Below are 14,595 nucleotides of genomic sequence, written 5' to 3'. Positions count from 1 at the left end.
AACACTGTACCTTATTTATGTCACCTCTTAGTTTTGCCTTTATTTTTGTTTGGATCTGAGTTAAGAAAATCCTGCAGCTTGTCCTGTTGTACAGCCAAATAAACCCCAAAGTTTTGGTCCTGTCTTGTGCTTTCCATCTTTTCCAACAGTGTGGCACTGAGAATATTTCTGAATAGAGATCATGTTACTTTTTTCAACACAACCCGTTTAGAAAAAAAACCCAAATGTTATCACGTCCTTCTGCTTGACAACTGCATCTGTTTACGTGAAAGAGAGGGGGAATTTCTGCATATTTAGTTTGCTTGTGAGAAGTAACAGGAAGGATGCGCGCCGCCCGACCTCCATCCGTGCGGCGGCTGCGAGTGCGCGGGAGCGGCCGCTCGGGGGCGGGCGCGGGGAAGCGGCGGCGGAAGGGGCGGGCGCGCTGTGTCCCCGGCGGAAAAGGCGCTGCCGCGCTGCCCTGCTGGCCCGCGGGAGAAGCTTGCCGTGCTCGGGGCCCCGCCATGGAGGAGGGCAGCGGCGTCCGCCTCTCGGCCGAGTGCCTGGACGAGCCGCCCAACAGCCGCGTCTTCGTGGTGCTGGGCAAGGACACCGGCGAGGCGCTGATCCGGGAGCGCTTCTCCCCCTTCGGGGACATCCAGAACATCTGGCTCCTGCGGGACAGGCGGACCAACGAGTCCCGCGGCATCGCCTTCATCAAGTTCGCCCGCAGCTCGCAGGCTTGCCGGGCCATGGAGGAGATGCACGGCCGCAGCCTGCTCCCCGACACCAAGCCCATCAAGGTAGGGCCGGGCGGCGGCGGCGGGCCCGGGGGAGCGGGAGCCGGGCAGGGGCGGGCCCGGGGGAGCGGGAGCCGGGCGGGGGGAGCGGGAGCCGGGCGGGGGCGGGCCCAGGGGAGCGGGAGCCGGGCAGGGGAGCGGGAGCCGGGCGGGGGCGGGCCCGGGGGAGCGGGAGCCGGGCAGGGGCGGGCCCGGGGGAGCGGGAGCCTCGGCGGCCCCTCCCGGTCACATCCACCCGCGGCTCTCGTGGGGAGCGCCGGGGCCCGTCCGCGCCTTGAGTTCCCACCGGTGGCCTCAGCTGTAGCAGGCCTGCGGAAAACAAGCACGATAGATGTGAATAAATAGAACTGTATAGAACTGTCTGTGCAAGTATGTTTTATATTGGTTCTGTAGCTTGTGAACACTTTACAAAACTTTTTTTTTTTTTTTTTTAAATTTATGGAACTGTTCTGTCAGCTTTCAGTTTCCTGATTGGTTTTCCTGTTCGCCAAGTACTAAGAAAATATGAATGAGTTTGAATAGTGAAAGAAGGTGCCATGTGTTTAATTTGAAAATGCCACTGAGTCAGTAAAATGTTTTTTCAAGAACTTGCCATCAGAAGACAAAAGATCAAAGTTGTTTTCCTCATTCCCTTTCATGGCTATTAAAAAAATAAATTAAGAGCTCTGTGAAATCAGTTGCTACTTTTGCATAAGAGGCTTGATTTGAAAGTTGTGTCTTTCTTACTTGACTGCTTTGTTGGTTTTTTTGGGTTTTTATTTTGTTTTTGTTTGTGATTTATTTGAGCTTTTTTTTCTTGATTGTCTTTTGGTGTGCATTTCTGAGATGAAATTTGTTTTAATAACTAAAAAAGATTTTAACAGTAACAGATACGAGAAGTTAGGATCCTTCATAGAGCAGTAGACCTCTAAACCTGGCCCAGCTGAGCAGTGAACTGCAGTAGCAAGGCTTTATTAAGCTGCTAGGCTTTCTTGTTTGTTTGCTTGCTTATTTGTTTTTACTACTGCTATACTAGGCCTGTTACAGTAATGCATTCTTTGCTACCTCATGTGTCCCGGTGATGTTGACAGTGCTGCTGAATCAGCAGTGGTATTTCTCACCATTCCTCATTATTCCCAGTAAGAACTTCTTCTGGCCCCTGTCCTGTTCGGGAAACTATTCGAGGTTTATTATATTTTTAGGTCTTTTACCACAGGTGGTCACAAATGTTCTTTTCTTTCCATGCTAAGAAGGTCAGCATATGTGAACAATAAATACAAAGCCAGTTAAACTATTTTACTTGCTTGTTGATAGATGTCTTAGACCCTTTAGCCAGTAATTAGTGTTTCTGTAATTATTTCATTAGGTATTTATTGCACAGTCAAGAGCTTCTGGAAGCCACCGAGATGTCGAAGATGAGGAGCTTACACGAATCTTTGTTATGATACCAAAAACCTACACAGAGGAGGATCTGCGAGAGAAGTTTAAGGTACTTAAACTTTCTGTAGTTATTCTAAAATGCCTTTTTCTAAATTTGTCAGAAGGACTTAGCACATGGAACTTTTCATGGTTTTTCAAATGTTGGAAATTAAAATGTTTTTTAATCGTTCCAGATGTATGGAGACATTGAATATTGCAGCATTATTAAAAACAAGACTACTGGAGAAAGTAAAGGTTTGGGCTATGTCAGGTACTTGAAACCATCGCAAGCTGCCCGAGCAATTGAAGAGTGTGATAGAAGTAAGAATCTAAGTGAATTCTTTAAGGGCTCTTTTGCAATAAGTGTGTATCATGATAATGTACCTTTAATTTTTAGTTTTGTTTGCCGGTAAATTATTCTTGATGTAAAAACATCTTGAGACAAAGTTCTATTGCAAATAAATAATAGCATTGTTAACATTCAGTGAGAACAGTCACCTGATTACATTTTTTCAGGGACAAACTGCAAATAAGATCAGTGAGAAGAGTTTGGAAATGGATACAGAATTTTCTTTTATACATTATTATTGGTCTTTAGTGTAGGCTTCATACACAGGACAGAATTTTCATGTGTCCTTGGGAATAGGGAGTTTTAATCCAATATATTTGATATAAAATTAATTTTTATATAAAATACATTTCATGATACATGGGGATGCTGTTGTGATAACATTTATTTAAGAACAAATCCAAGCTAACTGAAATTTGGGGAAGGGTGCTTGATTTTGTTTAGTGTCATGGTTTATCTGTTACAAAGTGAAAGACTTTGTATGCTTATTTATTACCAGCCGTTTGGTGAGGCACTGGAACAGGTTGCCCAGAGATGTTGTGGGTGCTCCATCCCTGGAAGTGTTCAGGGCCAGGTTGGATGGGGCTCTGAGGAACCTGGTCAGTGGAAGGTGTCCCTGCCCCAGGCAGGGAGTTGGAACTCAACGAGCTGTAAGTTTCCTTCCAACCCAAACCATTCTGTGATTCTATAATTTGTCATTTATGCTCTAGTACCAAAAGTTAATGAATTTGAGTGAGGCTGATGGAAGGCCAAAAGATGTCAGGAGCTGGAAGCACAAGACTTCGGAGGAGAGGCAGAGGGAATTGGGTTTGCTCATCCAGAAGAAGAAAGGTTTCCCCAGAAGCCTAACAGCAGTCTTTCAATGCAACCCCCTGTTCAGTGTTGCTCAATCACAAGTATAAAACAACTTGGTGTGTGGATGTGGGTGTGGTTGTTTGTTAGGTTTTTGTTTTGGTTTGGGTTTTTTTATGGCTTTGTTTGTTTCTTTTTTTTTTCAGTAATATATGTGGTGGTTCTGCATTGTATCTATCATAAGTGGTTCTACAGGAATTATATTATATATGAGCCTGAGATTACTTAGCAGTCAAATTTTATTTCCTATTTGCTGTGAGGCTAAAATGAAATTAGTTCGATAGCTTGATAACCCCTTTATTTCATAAAAGCAAAACCTAGATCAGTGTAAAACATCCACAAAATACTGTTTTAGCACAGAAGTTCAGGTGATGGCTTCTGGAGCATTTCAGAATCCTGCTAAGTATCACAGAATGGTTGACGTTGGAGGGGACCTCTGGAGGTCATCTAGCTCAATGACTTGGGTCAGGCAGGGTCACCTGGGTACTGGTGGCCCAGGACCATGTCCAGGTGACTTTTGAATATCCCCGTACATGGAGACTCCATAGGCTTTCTGGGCAAGCTGTGCCAGTGCTCAGTCACTCTCATGGCAATTAGCCTCTGTCATGCTTAACTTGTGAGTAGGAGTAACTCCATTTCAAAGCTGTTAACTTTCACAAAATTGTTGTGGCAGACTTCAAGAGTTATAGTTTAGTTATTCCTCTAAATCCAGCACTTACTGGGTTTTCTGAGTAATGTTTCTAAATATGGGACTTGGGAGAGTGTGGGCCTGGTCAGATAACTGAGATGTGCTGAGGTGGTTTTATGTGTGTGGTTGTTTCTTTCAGGCTACAGGGCCATTTTGGCTGAACCTAAAAATAAGTCATCTGAGTCTTTTGAACACGATTATTACAGTAATAACATGAGGCAAGATCTAAGAGGGAATACGCTTCCATTTTGTAAGTCACAGCTTTTTACCCTGAAAGTGATTTGTAGGCTCCAGTATGGTCACTAAATAAGAATGTGGTTTGGAGGAAGGGAAGCTGATGGAGGCTTAGGTCAACACTTCAATAGTAGATTGGGTATTGAAGTTAGAAACTAGCCAGGTGTTTCATCTCTCTATTTTTATGGCTTGCTTTGCTCTGGTTGGCCAATTATTTTGTGACCTGCACTGGTGAAATCAACACGGGACCTTTATATATAATATAATTCACTTGGATTACTTTTAAGAGTTGAATGCAGCATATGCATGAAATGAAGGCATGCTGGTGTGATGACTCGCATTGTTTTGTTGATTCTTGAGGTATGCAGCCAGAATTTTGTAGCTTTGAAAAAACTGAGACCAGGATTCAAGAACCAGTCTCCAAACGCCTGTCAGTGGTATCACGGCTCCCCTTTATTCAAGAGCAGCTGTTTGCCCTCTTTGATTTAGTTCCAGGATTGGAATACTGTGATGTTCAGCGAGACCCTCATACCAACAGTGGTAAGTAAAAGAACAAAAGGTTTTTGTCTTTTTTCTCTGAACGGAATCCCTTGTAATTGTACTTCACTTAACTTGTATTGCAAAATACAGTTTTGTTGGAAACAAGCAGTGGTTGCTGCTATCACTGCATAAACTCAAGAATTCAGTTTCATTTGAACCCCTGTTTACAGGTAGCCCTAAAGGGATTATGCCTTTACTTTCAGATAATAAAAACTCAAGAGGGTTAGAGTCAAAGTCATGATAAGTGGGTTTTGGTTAAATTAATAGTTTGAGGCAGAATAAAGGAAGAAAAAAGTTTTCAGAAATTATTAGACATTAAAATGTTCTCTAAGCAGATCTTTTGAATTTTCATTCTGAAATGTGTGTGTGTACAAGTTGACACAAGTAAAATGAAAAGTTGAAATTCACTGTTGATGGGATAATTGCATTTTTAAATAAAATTATGTATCCTTTTGTTACTAATTCTGGAGTAGTGAGGAAGTCATGTTTTCACTTGTGTGGTTTTACTGCCAGCTTTTCAAGTTAGCATAAATACAGCTCATCTGTCACTAGTTAACTTCACCGAAGTTTCCTTCACGAATAAAACTGATGAAGTAGTAATGATGTATGCTAAAAAGACTTAACAATTTTGTGTCATCCATGCCTGATGAGCTGTTTAAATGTATTGCTTACATGAGGGTAGTTTGTCCTGAGGATTTACCTGTCTCCTGGTGACACTGTGTGCACTGTGTTTGCAGGGTACGCTGTGATTCAGTACAGCACTGCTGCCTCAGCTATATATGCCAAGTACAAACTGCACGGGTTTGAGTATCCTCCTGGAAATCGACTAACTGTCATTTTCCTAGAAGATGGGAACGATAGCTCAGAGTAAGTACAACTTACAGAGTTGTAAGTTGTGTTCTGGAGAGCAAAATATAAAATAAACACATTTTTAACAGAAGACGTAACATCACTATCACTGTGAGCTTGTGCCGTGCTTGCAGATAGTATTTTCTGAAACTCTTTGGTTTTTTTTTGTTTTTTTTTTTTGAATGGTTTAGAATAAGCCTTTTGAAACTTGGTAGTCTTTGATAAAGACTAAAACACATATTTTTAAGATGCTATGGAAAAATCTGGAATTTGGCAAGAATCTGTCAATATATCTGTAACATGTAACAAGGCTGGAATGTACTTTTGATGAGGTTTTTGAATTAGAACCAGACTTAGGTACTTTGTCTCTTGGCTGTATTTGCAGGAGTGCAAGCAGTAGCTTTGTGAAGCACATATGTAGAGTAAAGCTTTTGGGTGCTGAGGATCTGATATTGGTACAGTATGGGGAATTCTCAGGTGTTTGATCATTTCTAACTTCTTCCTATGTTTTGAATGCCCAGTACAAGTTGGAGCAGCTTAGCTACTCTCCTGCAGTGAATTTTTTGCCTTAGTTTCATCCTAAAGGAGTCTAGTTCATGTCAAACCTGTTCTGGGAGATGAAGACAGTAAGGAGGGACAGTGGAGAGATTCACTTCAGAAGTACATGCCTGATCTGAACTGAAACCGATGTTCATTGCAACCTTCATTCTCCAGTAATTCCTACATGGTCTAACAACACAGGCTGTGTATTTATGCAAAAAGCAACTGCTTTTTCTTACTCTGCATCAGAACAAAGAAAAATCACTGGAAAATGAGGACTGGAAGTAAACTCTCTGATAATATTTTGGTTTCTGAACTGAATCTCTGTGCTCTTTACCGAAACGGGTGAAGTTTTTCTGTCCCTTTTGCTTTTTAGTCATCTCTCAGAAAATGTAGTGGACTCTTGTAGAGACAAGTCAATCTTTTTTTCCCCTAGAGTGTTAAAAAGCCCAGAGAGTAGTTTTGTGTATCTGTAAGTGGTAATGAATGAATGTTTTCAGTGAGTTGCAGCTAGCATGCAGGCTTTCAGATCTCTCTGTAGGCTGTCATGAAAGCCTGCCTTGATTTTCATCATGTACATGACATAACAGATTTCTAGAGATACTCTGATGTGTATTAAAACTTACTTTCTCTTGCTAAATTTAAGATTTCCATAACTTAGCTCTTTCTTTGAAGTAGTTTATTATCACTTCTGCTTGCAGCCTTATCAGGAAAATGGCAACACAGCTGGTAACAGCGCAGGTGTCGTCAGCGCTGCGCAGTAACAGCGCGATCGTTCAGCAGTACAGGACGCCTCCTGTAAGTTCACGTCATGGATGGTGTTGGTGTTCTTCTGAATTGTTGTAAGAAACTTCACATATGCCAATAAAGAACACTGCTCACTTGCTTCTGTAAACTGTTCTACATGCTGCATTTTTAAGGTGTATCTCTGGTTGGTTAGTGCATTTTATTCCCTGAAAAGGTGTCTGACCTTACTTGAATTTATTGTCCAATCTAATGAAATAACCAAAGTAAATAAAGTAAGATAATAAATAATAATAAATAAATAAAATAAAGATTAGCACTCACAAGGCCTATTTATGTCCTGTGATGGAACAAAAATGGTAAGAAAGGTAAAATTACTTCCTGTGCCCCCCCCCACCAGTTAACTTACACTTGCATTTTTCTGTTTCAGCAAGCATTTGGAGGAACTTCTGGCCCACAATTGCTGCAGCCCCAAACAGATGCCATACTTCCACCACCCAAAAAAAAAGTTCCACCTGACACTTCTGTGAAGGAAAGGCTTTTCATACTTTTTCATCCCCATCCTTTACCCGTAAATGTACTGGAGGATGTGTTCTGGTAAGACTCTATTTACAAGTAAGTGTTCCCTAACAAAAAGAAATCAAACTAGGAAATACTTAAAGTAAACACTGAAAATAAAGAAGAGGGCCTTAAAACTCTTTTCAGAAAGGCCAGTAGACAGTGACCAGTAAGTCATAAGTGAACAGTAGGTAACAGCTGCTTTTTGAAAGAAGTGTGTAATGGGATTCACGTTGAACCATAGATGCAATGTCGTCAGTGTAGCAGCGTTGTTATCAATTAACTTAATCTGAAGTCAAATGTCTAGTCTTCTAATGTTGATTTTTAACCAAAAAATGTAGTACTTGCAGTTACTATTTCCTAGTTCATTTTGCATTTTCTTTTACATATTTCTGTAAGGCATTTAACTATTTTGATAAATTTCCACAGTAACTTAGGGGGAGCAAGTATAGGGTGTTGTTTTTCTGCTACATTATAATGGTTTGCATTCTATTAACACTATTTTAATCATTCTTTCTATCTCCCTGTGTGGAGCAAAGACTTGAGACAATTTTTGCCATCTTTAAAAAAATCAATAGTTAATAGTTCTCCAGTATTTTATATTATTTATTTGTAGTATACTCTTGAAGAGAGAGGTGTTTCCCTTTTCTGATGGCTTGAATTTGCAATAAATCTTTGGAGAGCCAAAATATTTTCAAAGCACCAGGAGAGGAAAATGTGTGTGAAATTTAAAATTGTACCTATTTGATATAGTGGATTTTCTTAATCAGATGCTGGAGGAGGAAAAGGCCATGCACTCGAGTCTTGACACTTCAGTATAACTTCCGTAAGAAGCAAGCAGACTATTTTAAAAAAATATTTAAGAATCTGTCTAGGAATCTCCTGAGTACTTGAAAATCTCTATTTTTCCCTGAAGCTGTAGTGCTTGTTTTCTGAGTCATTTTGGTGAGACCTTTTTTGAAAAGAATTGCAACTGAGCAAGTTCATTTAAGTGAGATGCAGGTTTAGGTTCTAAATTATCTGCTGGCTTGGGTGTGTATGTCTTACTTTTGGTTGGTTTGGGTTTTTTTCTTGTTTTGTTTTTGTGGGGTGTTCGGGGACTGTAGTATTTGTTGGCATTACATATTCTTTTGAATAAGAGAGAAATCACCGATGTTTATGGTTCTATTGTAATATTTCATAGAAAACATTACCTGTGAACTTCTGGTGTTCATTTGTGTTTCTGCCCATAATTCAAGAGAAGGGAATATGCAAATTGGGAACATAGATATAAGAATACTGTTTTCACAGTTAATAAATCATACATCAGATTGGAAATGTTGCAGGAAAATCTGTAAATTTTCTATTCTTTTCCCCCCCCAGTCGTTTTGGACAATTGATAAATGTTTATCTTGTTGCTGGAAAAAACGTGGGCTATGCAAAATTTGCAGACAGAGCAAGTGCCAGCGAGGCCATAACTGCATTGCATGGCAAGATTGTGAACGGGGTGAGGCTGAAAGTGAGGTTGGCAGACTCGCCCTCGGAGGAGCCCAACAAGCGCCAGAGAACTTACTGAGCAGGTGAGTACCCCCTACCCAGCCTGAGCTCCTTCTTACCCTGAGGTCCAGCTACCTGAAATAGTGAGAGGCAAAGATTTTGAAGTTAGATACAAACATATAATGATAAACTTTAAACCTATTCTTAGCTAGCAAATTGAAATAGAATTCTTGATATATCTGGGTGTGTATACACATACATGTATATATATATAGGTGTGTGTACGCACTTATATGTGCACTTTATTTTAGCAACAATCAAATTTTATAATTCTTGAAAAAAATATGAACCAGTTGATAAAAATTTATCTGGGTGTTCATAGAAATATCATTTTTGTACATGAGAGGATCAGTTGACATTGAAAAGAGTATGCAAAAATAAACAATGAAACAGACATAAGCTTGTGTGTGTCTTTTTTTTCATTACAATCACATGCCCTCCGTGGCATTGGATAAAGATGAAGAGTTAGGGGGTAAATTAGAAAAAAGGGGTAAATTAGAAAATTAGAAAAGGGGTAAATTAGAAGGGGTAAATTAGAAAAAAAATGTGGTGGGGGGACAGGTAAGGTTGTCAGGTGAAACCGAAGCTTTGGGATATCTGGATCATCTGTGTCCTCAGAAATCAGGTGTAGCTGGAATATGTGATAGTGGGGAAAATAGAGCAGAGCTTGTGGTGAAGGAATTGAGATACATGTTTAAGATAATTAGTTTGAGAACTTACTGTTTGATGCTTATGGCCTGTGAAAGTTGGCTAAACTCCTAGAGAGGTTTTATTTTTTACTGACTTCAGGGACCAAAATTCAAGTGTTCTTTTAAAACATTTTTTTGCTTCAAGTTATATTGAATTTCGTCACATTTTTAAATTATTTTTATTTCTTTCAGCATTAGGACTGTTGCCAAAGGAGAATATACTTGGGGGAGAAAAGGCTAAGCCCTGTTTTGTACAAAATAACTCTCAAATATTACTATAGCTTCCAGATATTTCCAGTACCATACTATCTTCTTAGGGTACATGAAGTTTTGGTTTAACTAATTCAGAAAATACCACATGACTGTCTTTGCATCAGTGTTTTCCCTCTAAGCTTCACTCCTTGTACCTTTCTTTGTATAGATGTCCTTTGTGACCCAAGAGTTGCAAAGACCAAAAAAAGCTCTTGCCTGAAGTGTTCTTTTTCTCCTAAGGACCTCCATGTTGCTCTTCTGATAAGCAGCAGATACTAAACCTGGCCTTAGTTTTTATACACAACTTTTGTTTTAAAAACTTGGATTTCTGGGCATTCTTTTTTCTGCATGGAATTATAGCTAAAACTAAATAGAAACTTTCTTTTTAATCATCAGCTCTGGTGAATGCAATTTTAAGTAACTTGTACCCATGCTCTTATCTTTGTAAAAGTTTTCTTTGTTTATAATGTGACTTTTGCTCTCAGCAATAAAATCCCAGCCTCTGGGTTCCTACAGGAATAACTGTGAAGTGCAATACAATACCAGGTCTGCCTTGTGTACTTTTTACTAGAGAAGTGTAAATACTACATGCATCCCAAATTAGAAAAATTATTTATCCCTACTTTTTTTGTACACCAAATTCCTGATTCCACGTCTCTTAGCAGGTTGTCTTGGCATCTGTCTCTTTTCAGGGTAGACAGACAATTACTTGTTCATTTGTCCTTTGGTTGTTTCTCAAGTTCAAATGAAGTGGTACCTAAAAGGGAAGATTCCCTTTCAAAAGAGAATCACTTACATTTCCCATGTAAGTGATTTTACCACTGCCTGATTTTGCACTGGAATGACTGACAAGCTTTACAGTAATTTGGAGGCTTGTATTTTGCTTTCAGTTAAAGTGTTAAATTGTGCATGTGAAAGGAGGTGCAATTCTCTCTACCTCTGAAATAGTTGTGGATTTTTTTTAAGATTGAGAATATTAACTTTCTTCATTGAATTTTAGCTGTAGGAAATAATCTTTCTAGACAAAACTTCTGTGAGTTTTCACTTAAGGAAATCATTGCCTCTTAATAAAATCCTTTCTAAAGTGCTGTTGTATTGCTTGCCTTTTGTCTCTAACAAGGTGACTGGATTTCTGAAATAGTCTTTTCTATACAAGGTTCTCTGATTAAAATCCATTATAAGACCTGTGAATTCTAGAATCTATATGAAAATAAATGTAATTCAATGGAATAATTAAGTAAAATACTAATTTTTTTCAACACATTTGAAGTTTTGCCCCAACACCTTTTTATGTAAATAATCTTTTTTAAAATACAATTTACAAAATTGTTTCTTAAAAAAGGTTTTGTGGTAACAGTATACTACTCATAATGCTTTTGCAGTGCAAACTTCTGACTCTTAAGAACTTTCTTACCTTGCAACAAACTTTGTTTCATCAGGCAAATTTGAATACAGGTCTATTAATATTCTAAACTAATCCACCTAATGAATTTTACAGGCTCTGGTTCTCCTAGAAGTCAATGAGAATTCAGTTGTTTATGTGAGTAGTTAAAAGTAGCAGAGAAAAGATGGAAATACAGACCAGTAAGGTTCTTTTAACCACTTTAAGTCCTAATGTAAGTTTTTGGGGGGTGAGATTATCCCCTCTTATGCTAAGTAAGTATTAATGGCTGAAATAATCACTTCTAACTATCTTGCTTTAAATCAGATTAGGCTTGAGAAGACAATGACACTGCATACTTCTAGGCAGTTGCTAAAAGCAGACCTGTCTTAATGATCTTGCTCTTGACCAGCTTATGCTCTCCACTCAGGGCTTTGCATTATTTTGAGTATTTTGTGGAAACCTCACTGCAGTGTCTGATGCCAGTTACACAAATTGTGTCATTCTAAAATAGGAGAGGAAGGAAAGAATTTGCTATCTGTCAGAAGAATGCATTGTGAAATTCCAATCAAGCAATCTCTTCATTGCTGCCTAGTAGTTCTGTTTAAATACCAGCCCCGCCCTTGGAAAGAAAAATGCAAACCACTAAAAACGAGAGCCACAAGCAAACAAAACAAAAAAGGCAAGCTCACCCCAAACATCTTTCACAAAGCATTCAGATAGTCCTTAGAAAGCAGAGCTTCTTGTGTTGGAAATGCCAGACACAGCTACTTGGAGCTAGGTTCTGTAGCTTTTAATGGTTATTGCTGATTGACTTCAACCCACAGCAAATGGATTCATTGCATTTTTTCTCTGAAAAAAGTTGGGTGTTTTAAATAATTATTTAATTACTTACTAAGTTGAAAAAAAACATTTATTCTGCCATAAAATACTTGGTTTTTATTGTCTTGTTATTCTTGTCTGGAAAAAGTCCACATCACTGACTTGATTTGCATTCTTTTTTTTTTATTTAGACCTTTTTTAAAATCCTGATGTTGATATGTATACATTTTAATGATTTACTGCTCTGCAAAAATGTTTTTAAAAAGTAATTGTATCATAGTTGTGATATACTTTGAAAAAATAGGTGTATTTGTATCAACAGTATACTGCAGAAAAAATGCTGGCTTTTACACATTGCTCAGAGAAAGAGGCACTTCTTTAAAAGTTTAGAGAAGTATGCCTAAAACTTCAACATTATTCTTCTAAAGATATTGAAAGCCTTATTTATATGCTGTTGTAATGATTATATTTTATAGTATGTCCTTTAAAATAAAAATAGGTATGTTGCTTTTTGATACTATTTTTGTACTTGTGTTTTTTCTACAGAAACTAAGTAATGACATGACCCTCAGCTAGCTGACTGACTGACTGAAAACGTGACTAGACATGGTTCCTGTGGACAGTGACAGCTTTTTTCAGTGACAACTTTTTTTTTTGTTAATTGTTACTTAGTTCATCTCTCTATGATCCTTTTCCTTTCTGAATATGCAGACATACAGTTTTGAAAATTATCTAGGCATTAAAAACTGTTAACTGGTGGTTGTTCTTGTAGTAGTATATAACCTTGTATTACAGAAATAGCTCTTGTTTTTACCTGAATCCTTCCTTATAAGATGGAAATTACAATGATGGAGGAAATAAAGGAGTCAGCATTTTCTGACTTGACTGGTTAATTTATAATGGTTCAGATTCTGTTAAAATAGAAGACATCTCTCATGATCCAAATTGCATTGAAAAGTGAAGTACAGCAGTAAATTCAAAGAAAATCAAGTAACTTTAACAACTGCTAGCAGACATGACAGTATTAATCTAGACTTAAAATAGCTGTAATCAAGAAAATAATTCAAAGTACATTGTTAAATATTTTGTTGCTTTGGGCCAAAGTTATTCATTATGCTGTTTAGTTAAAGGAACATTTGACTCTGTGTCAGACTACCAAAACTTCTTATATTTATCCTTTCTTATCCTGAGGTCTTTTGGCTATAACTGCGGGGAAACTGTGGAGTCTAAGGCTGTGGGTCTGGTTTTGTTAGTTTTGAGGGGTTGGGGTGTTTCTTCTTTTGGTTTTTTTCTTCCAGAAGCTTACAATGCATCTGTTCAAGTAGGAGTTGGACAAGTCAAGTTTTCAGCAGGATGAAGATGGTTCTGGCACTCATGGAGAGTAAATGAAGATAGTTCAAATAAGTATGTGCACAGAGAATTTTCAAATGCCATTACTTTCCCATGTATTCCTGTATACTACTTGTTGAATTGAAAATATCCTGTTTATTAAAATAACATGTACAGATAAAATTGAGGAATTCTAGTTGTATGTACTCTAGAGGAGAAGCATGCCCTTGGATGCTTCCTGTTTCCCAGTATCTCCCATATGGTCCTTTGATCAATTGGTTCAGAAGTTTGAATTTAAAGTAATAAACCATGTTTTAAAAAAACCCCAATTTTTCTTTTTTAAAAAGAATATTAGAATTCAAATGATCAAATGGGAGCAAGTTGCTGAGTAAAGGTTGCCTAAGAAATCTTTTCCTTCCCCTCCATTCCACTCATACCTGTTAAAATGCAGTCCTTGATGACTCACCAGCAGCTCTTTTCCCCAAGTGCAGTTGTTTCATTCAGCACAAGGAGCAGAATTGAATAAGGGCTGCATGGTTAACCAAGCTGTAAAATTCCTGCTTAATTTGGCATAGCTGTGTGAAATTAGTGAAAAAACAGGTTTATGGTTGAGCCTGGAGAATTGGATCCTGTCTCTAACTCTAGCCTGACAGCTGTTTATAAGGAGGTTTGCAATTTCTCTTGTGTTCCCCTGAAAAAGTCCCAGTTTGGGTTGGTGTGTTGGGTTTTTTGTTTGTTTATTTGGTTGGTTTTTGTTGGTTTTTTTTCCCCCCATCCTTCATGGTAAATTTCAGGTAGCATTTGGGGATTTTCTGTATTTGCACACAGGAAATAATTCTGACCAGGTTGCCATAAATCCCAAACTCCAGAACTGTCAGCCAGCACCTTTACAGCCTTAGCTGTACAGTCAGTGTGTGCAGCGAGTCCAAGGTTTTCAGAAAGCATCAGTCCTATTCTGTGAGTGTGGAGAGACACCATGCTTGTACAGAGGGTCTGACACATGCTGCAGAACCTGTATGCTGTGGTGGATCTGCACAGTAGCAGGTGAAATGCTG

General features: G+C 38.7%; 2 protein-coding genes across 2 annotated transcripts in view; one reads left to right on the top strand and one right to left on the bottom strand.

Annotated features, from left to right (window-relative positions):
- Positions 1 to 67, bottom strand: part of PDE11A (phosphodiesterase 11A) — a gene marked incomplete at both ends in the record, with an annotated part of 115,728 nt that extends 115,661 nt beyond the window's left edge. The window contains one exon of the mRNA XM_082285507.1: positions 38 to 67. The remainder of the gene's footprint in view (positions 1 to 37) is intronic.
- A 391-nt stretch (positions 68 to 458) lies between these two features.
- Positions 459 to 13,725, top strand: RBM45 (RNA binding motif protein 45). Its single transcript, XM_082285475.1, has 10 exons — positions 459 to 782; positions 2,125 to 2,247; positions 2,372 to 2,498; positions 4,206 to 4,316; positions 4,661 to 4,840; positions 5,578 to 5,707; positions 6,931 to 7,027; positions 7,404 to 7,570; positions 8,894 to 9,090; positions 12,758 to 13,725. The coding sequence occupies exons 1-9, from the start codon at positions 504 to 506 to the stop codon at positions 9,084 to 9,086; spliced, it is 1,407 nt and encodes a 468-aa protein (XP_082141601.1). The 5' UTR covers positions 459 to 503; the 3' UTR covers positions 9,087 to 9,090; positions 12,758 to 13,725.
- Positions 13,726 to 14,595: the final 870 nt, after the last annotated feature.

The sequence above is a fragment of the Coloeus monedula genome (assembly GCF_965178545.1).
Source record: "Coloeus monedula genome assembly, chromosome: 7".
In the NCBI taxonomy this organism is placed as follows: domain Eukaryota; kingdom Metazoa; phylum Chordata; class Aves; order Passeriformes; family Corvidae; genus Coloeus; species Coloeus monedula.
The sequence above is the reverse complement of the archived record's forward strand: the minus strand, read 5'-3'. Positions and strand labels throughout refer to the sequence as shown.

Excerpts from the sequence above, each read along its gene's own strand:
- RBM45 (XM_082285475.1), top strand. The coding sequence starts at position 504 with ATGGAGGAGGGCAGCGGCGTCCGCCTCTCGGCCGAGTGCCTGGACGAG. Across the intron at positions 2,248-2,371 it reads ATCTGCGAGAGAAGTTTAAG|ATGTATGGAGACATTGAATA; the intron begins GTACTTAAACTT and ends TAATCGTTCCAG. Across the intron at positions 4,317-4,660 it reads AGGGAATACGCTTCCATTTT|GTATGCAGCCAGAATTTTGT; the intron begins GTAAGTCACAGC and ends TTGATTCTTGAG.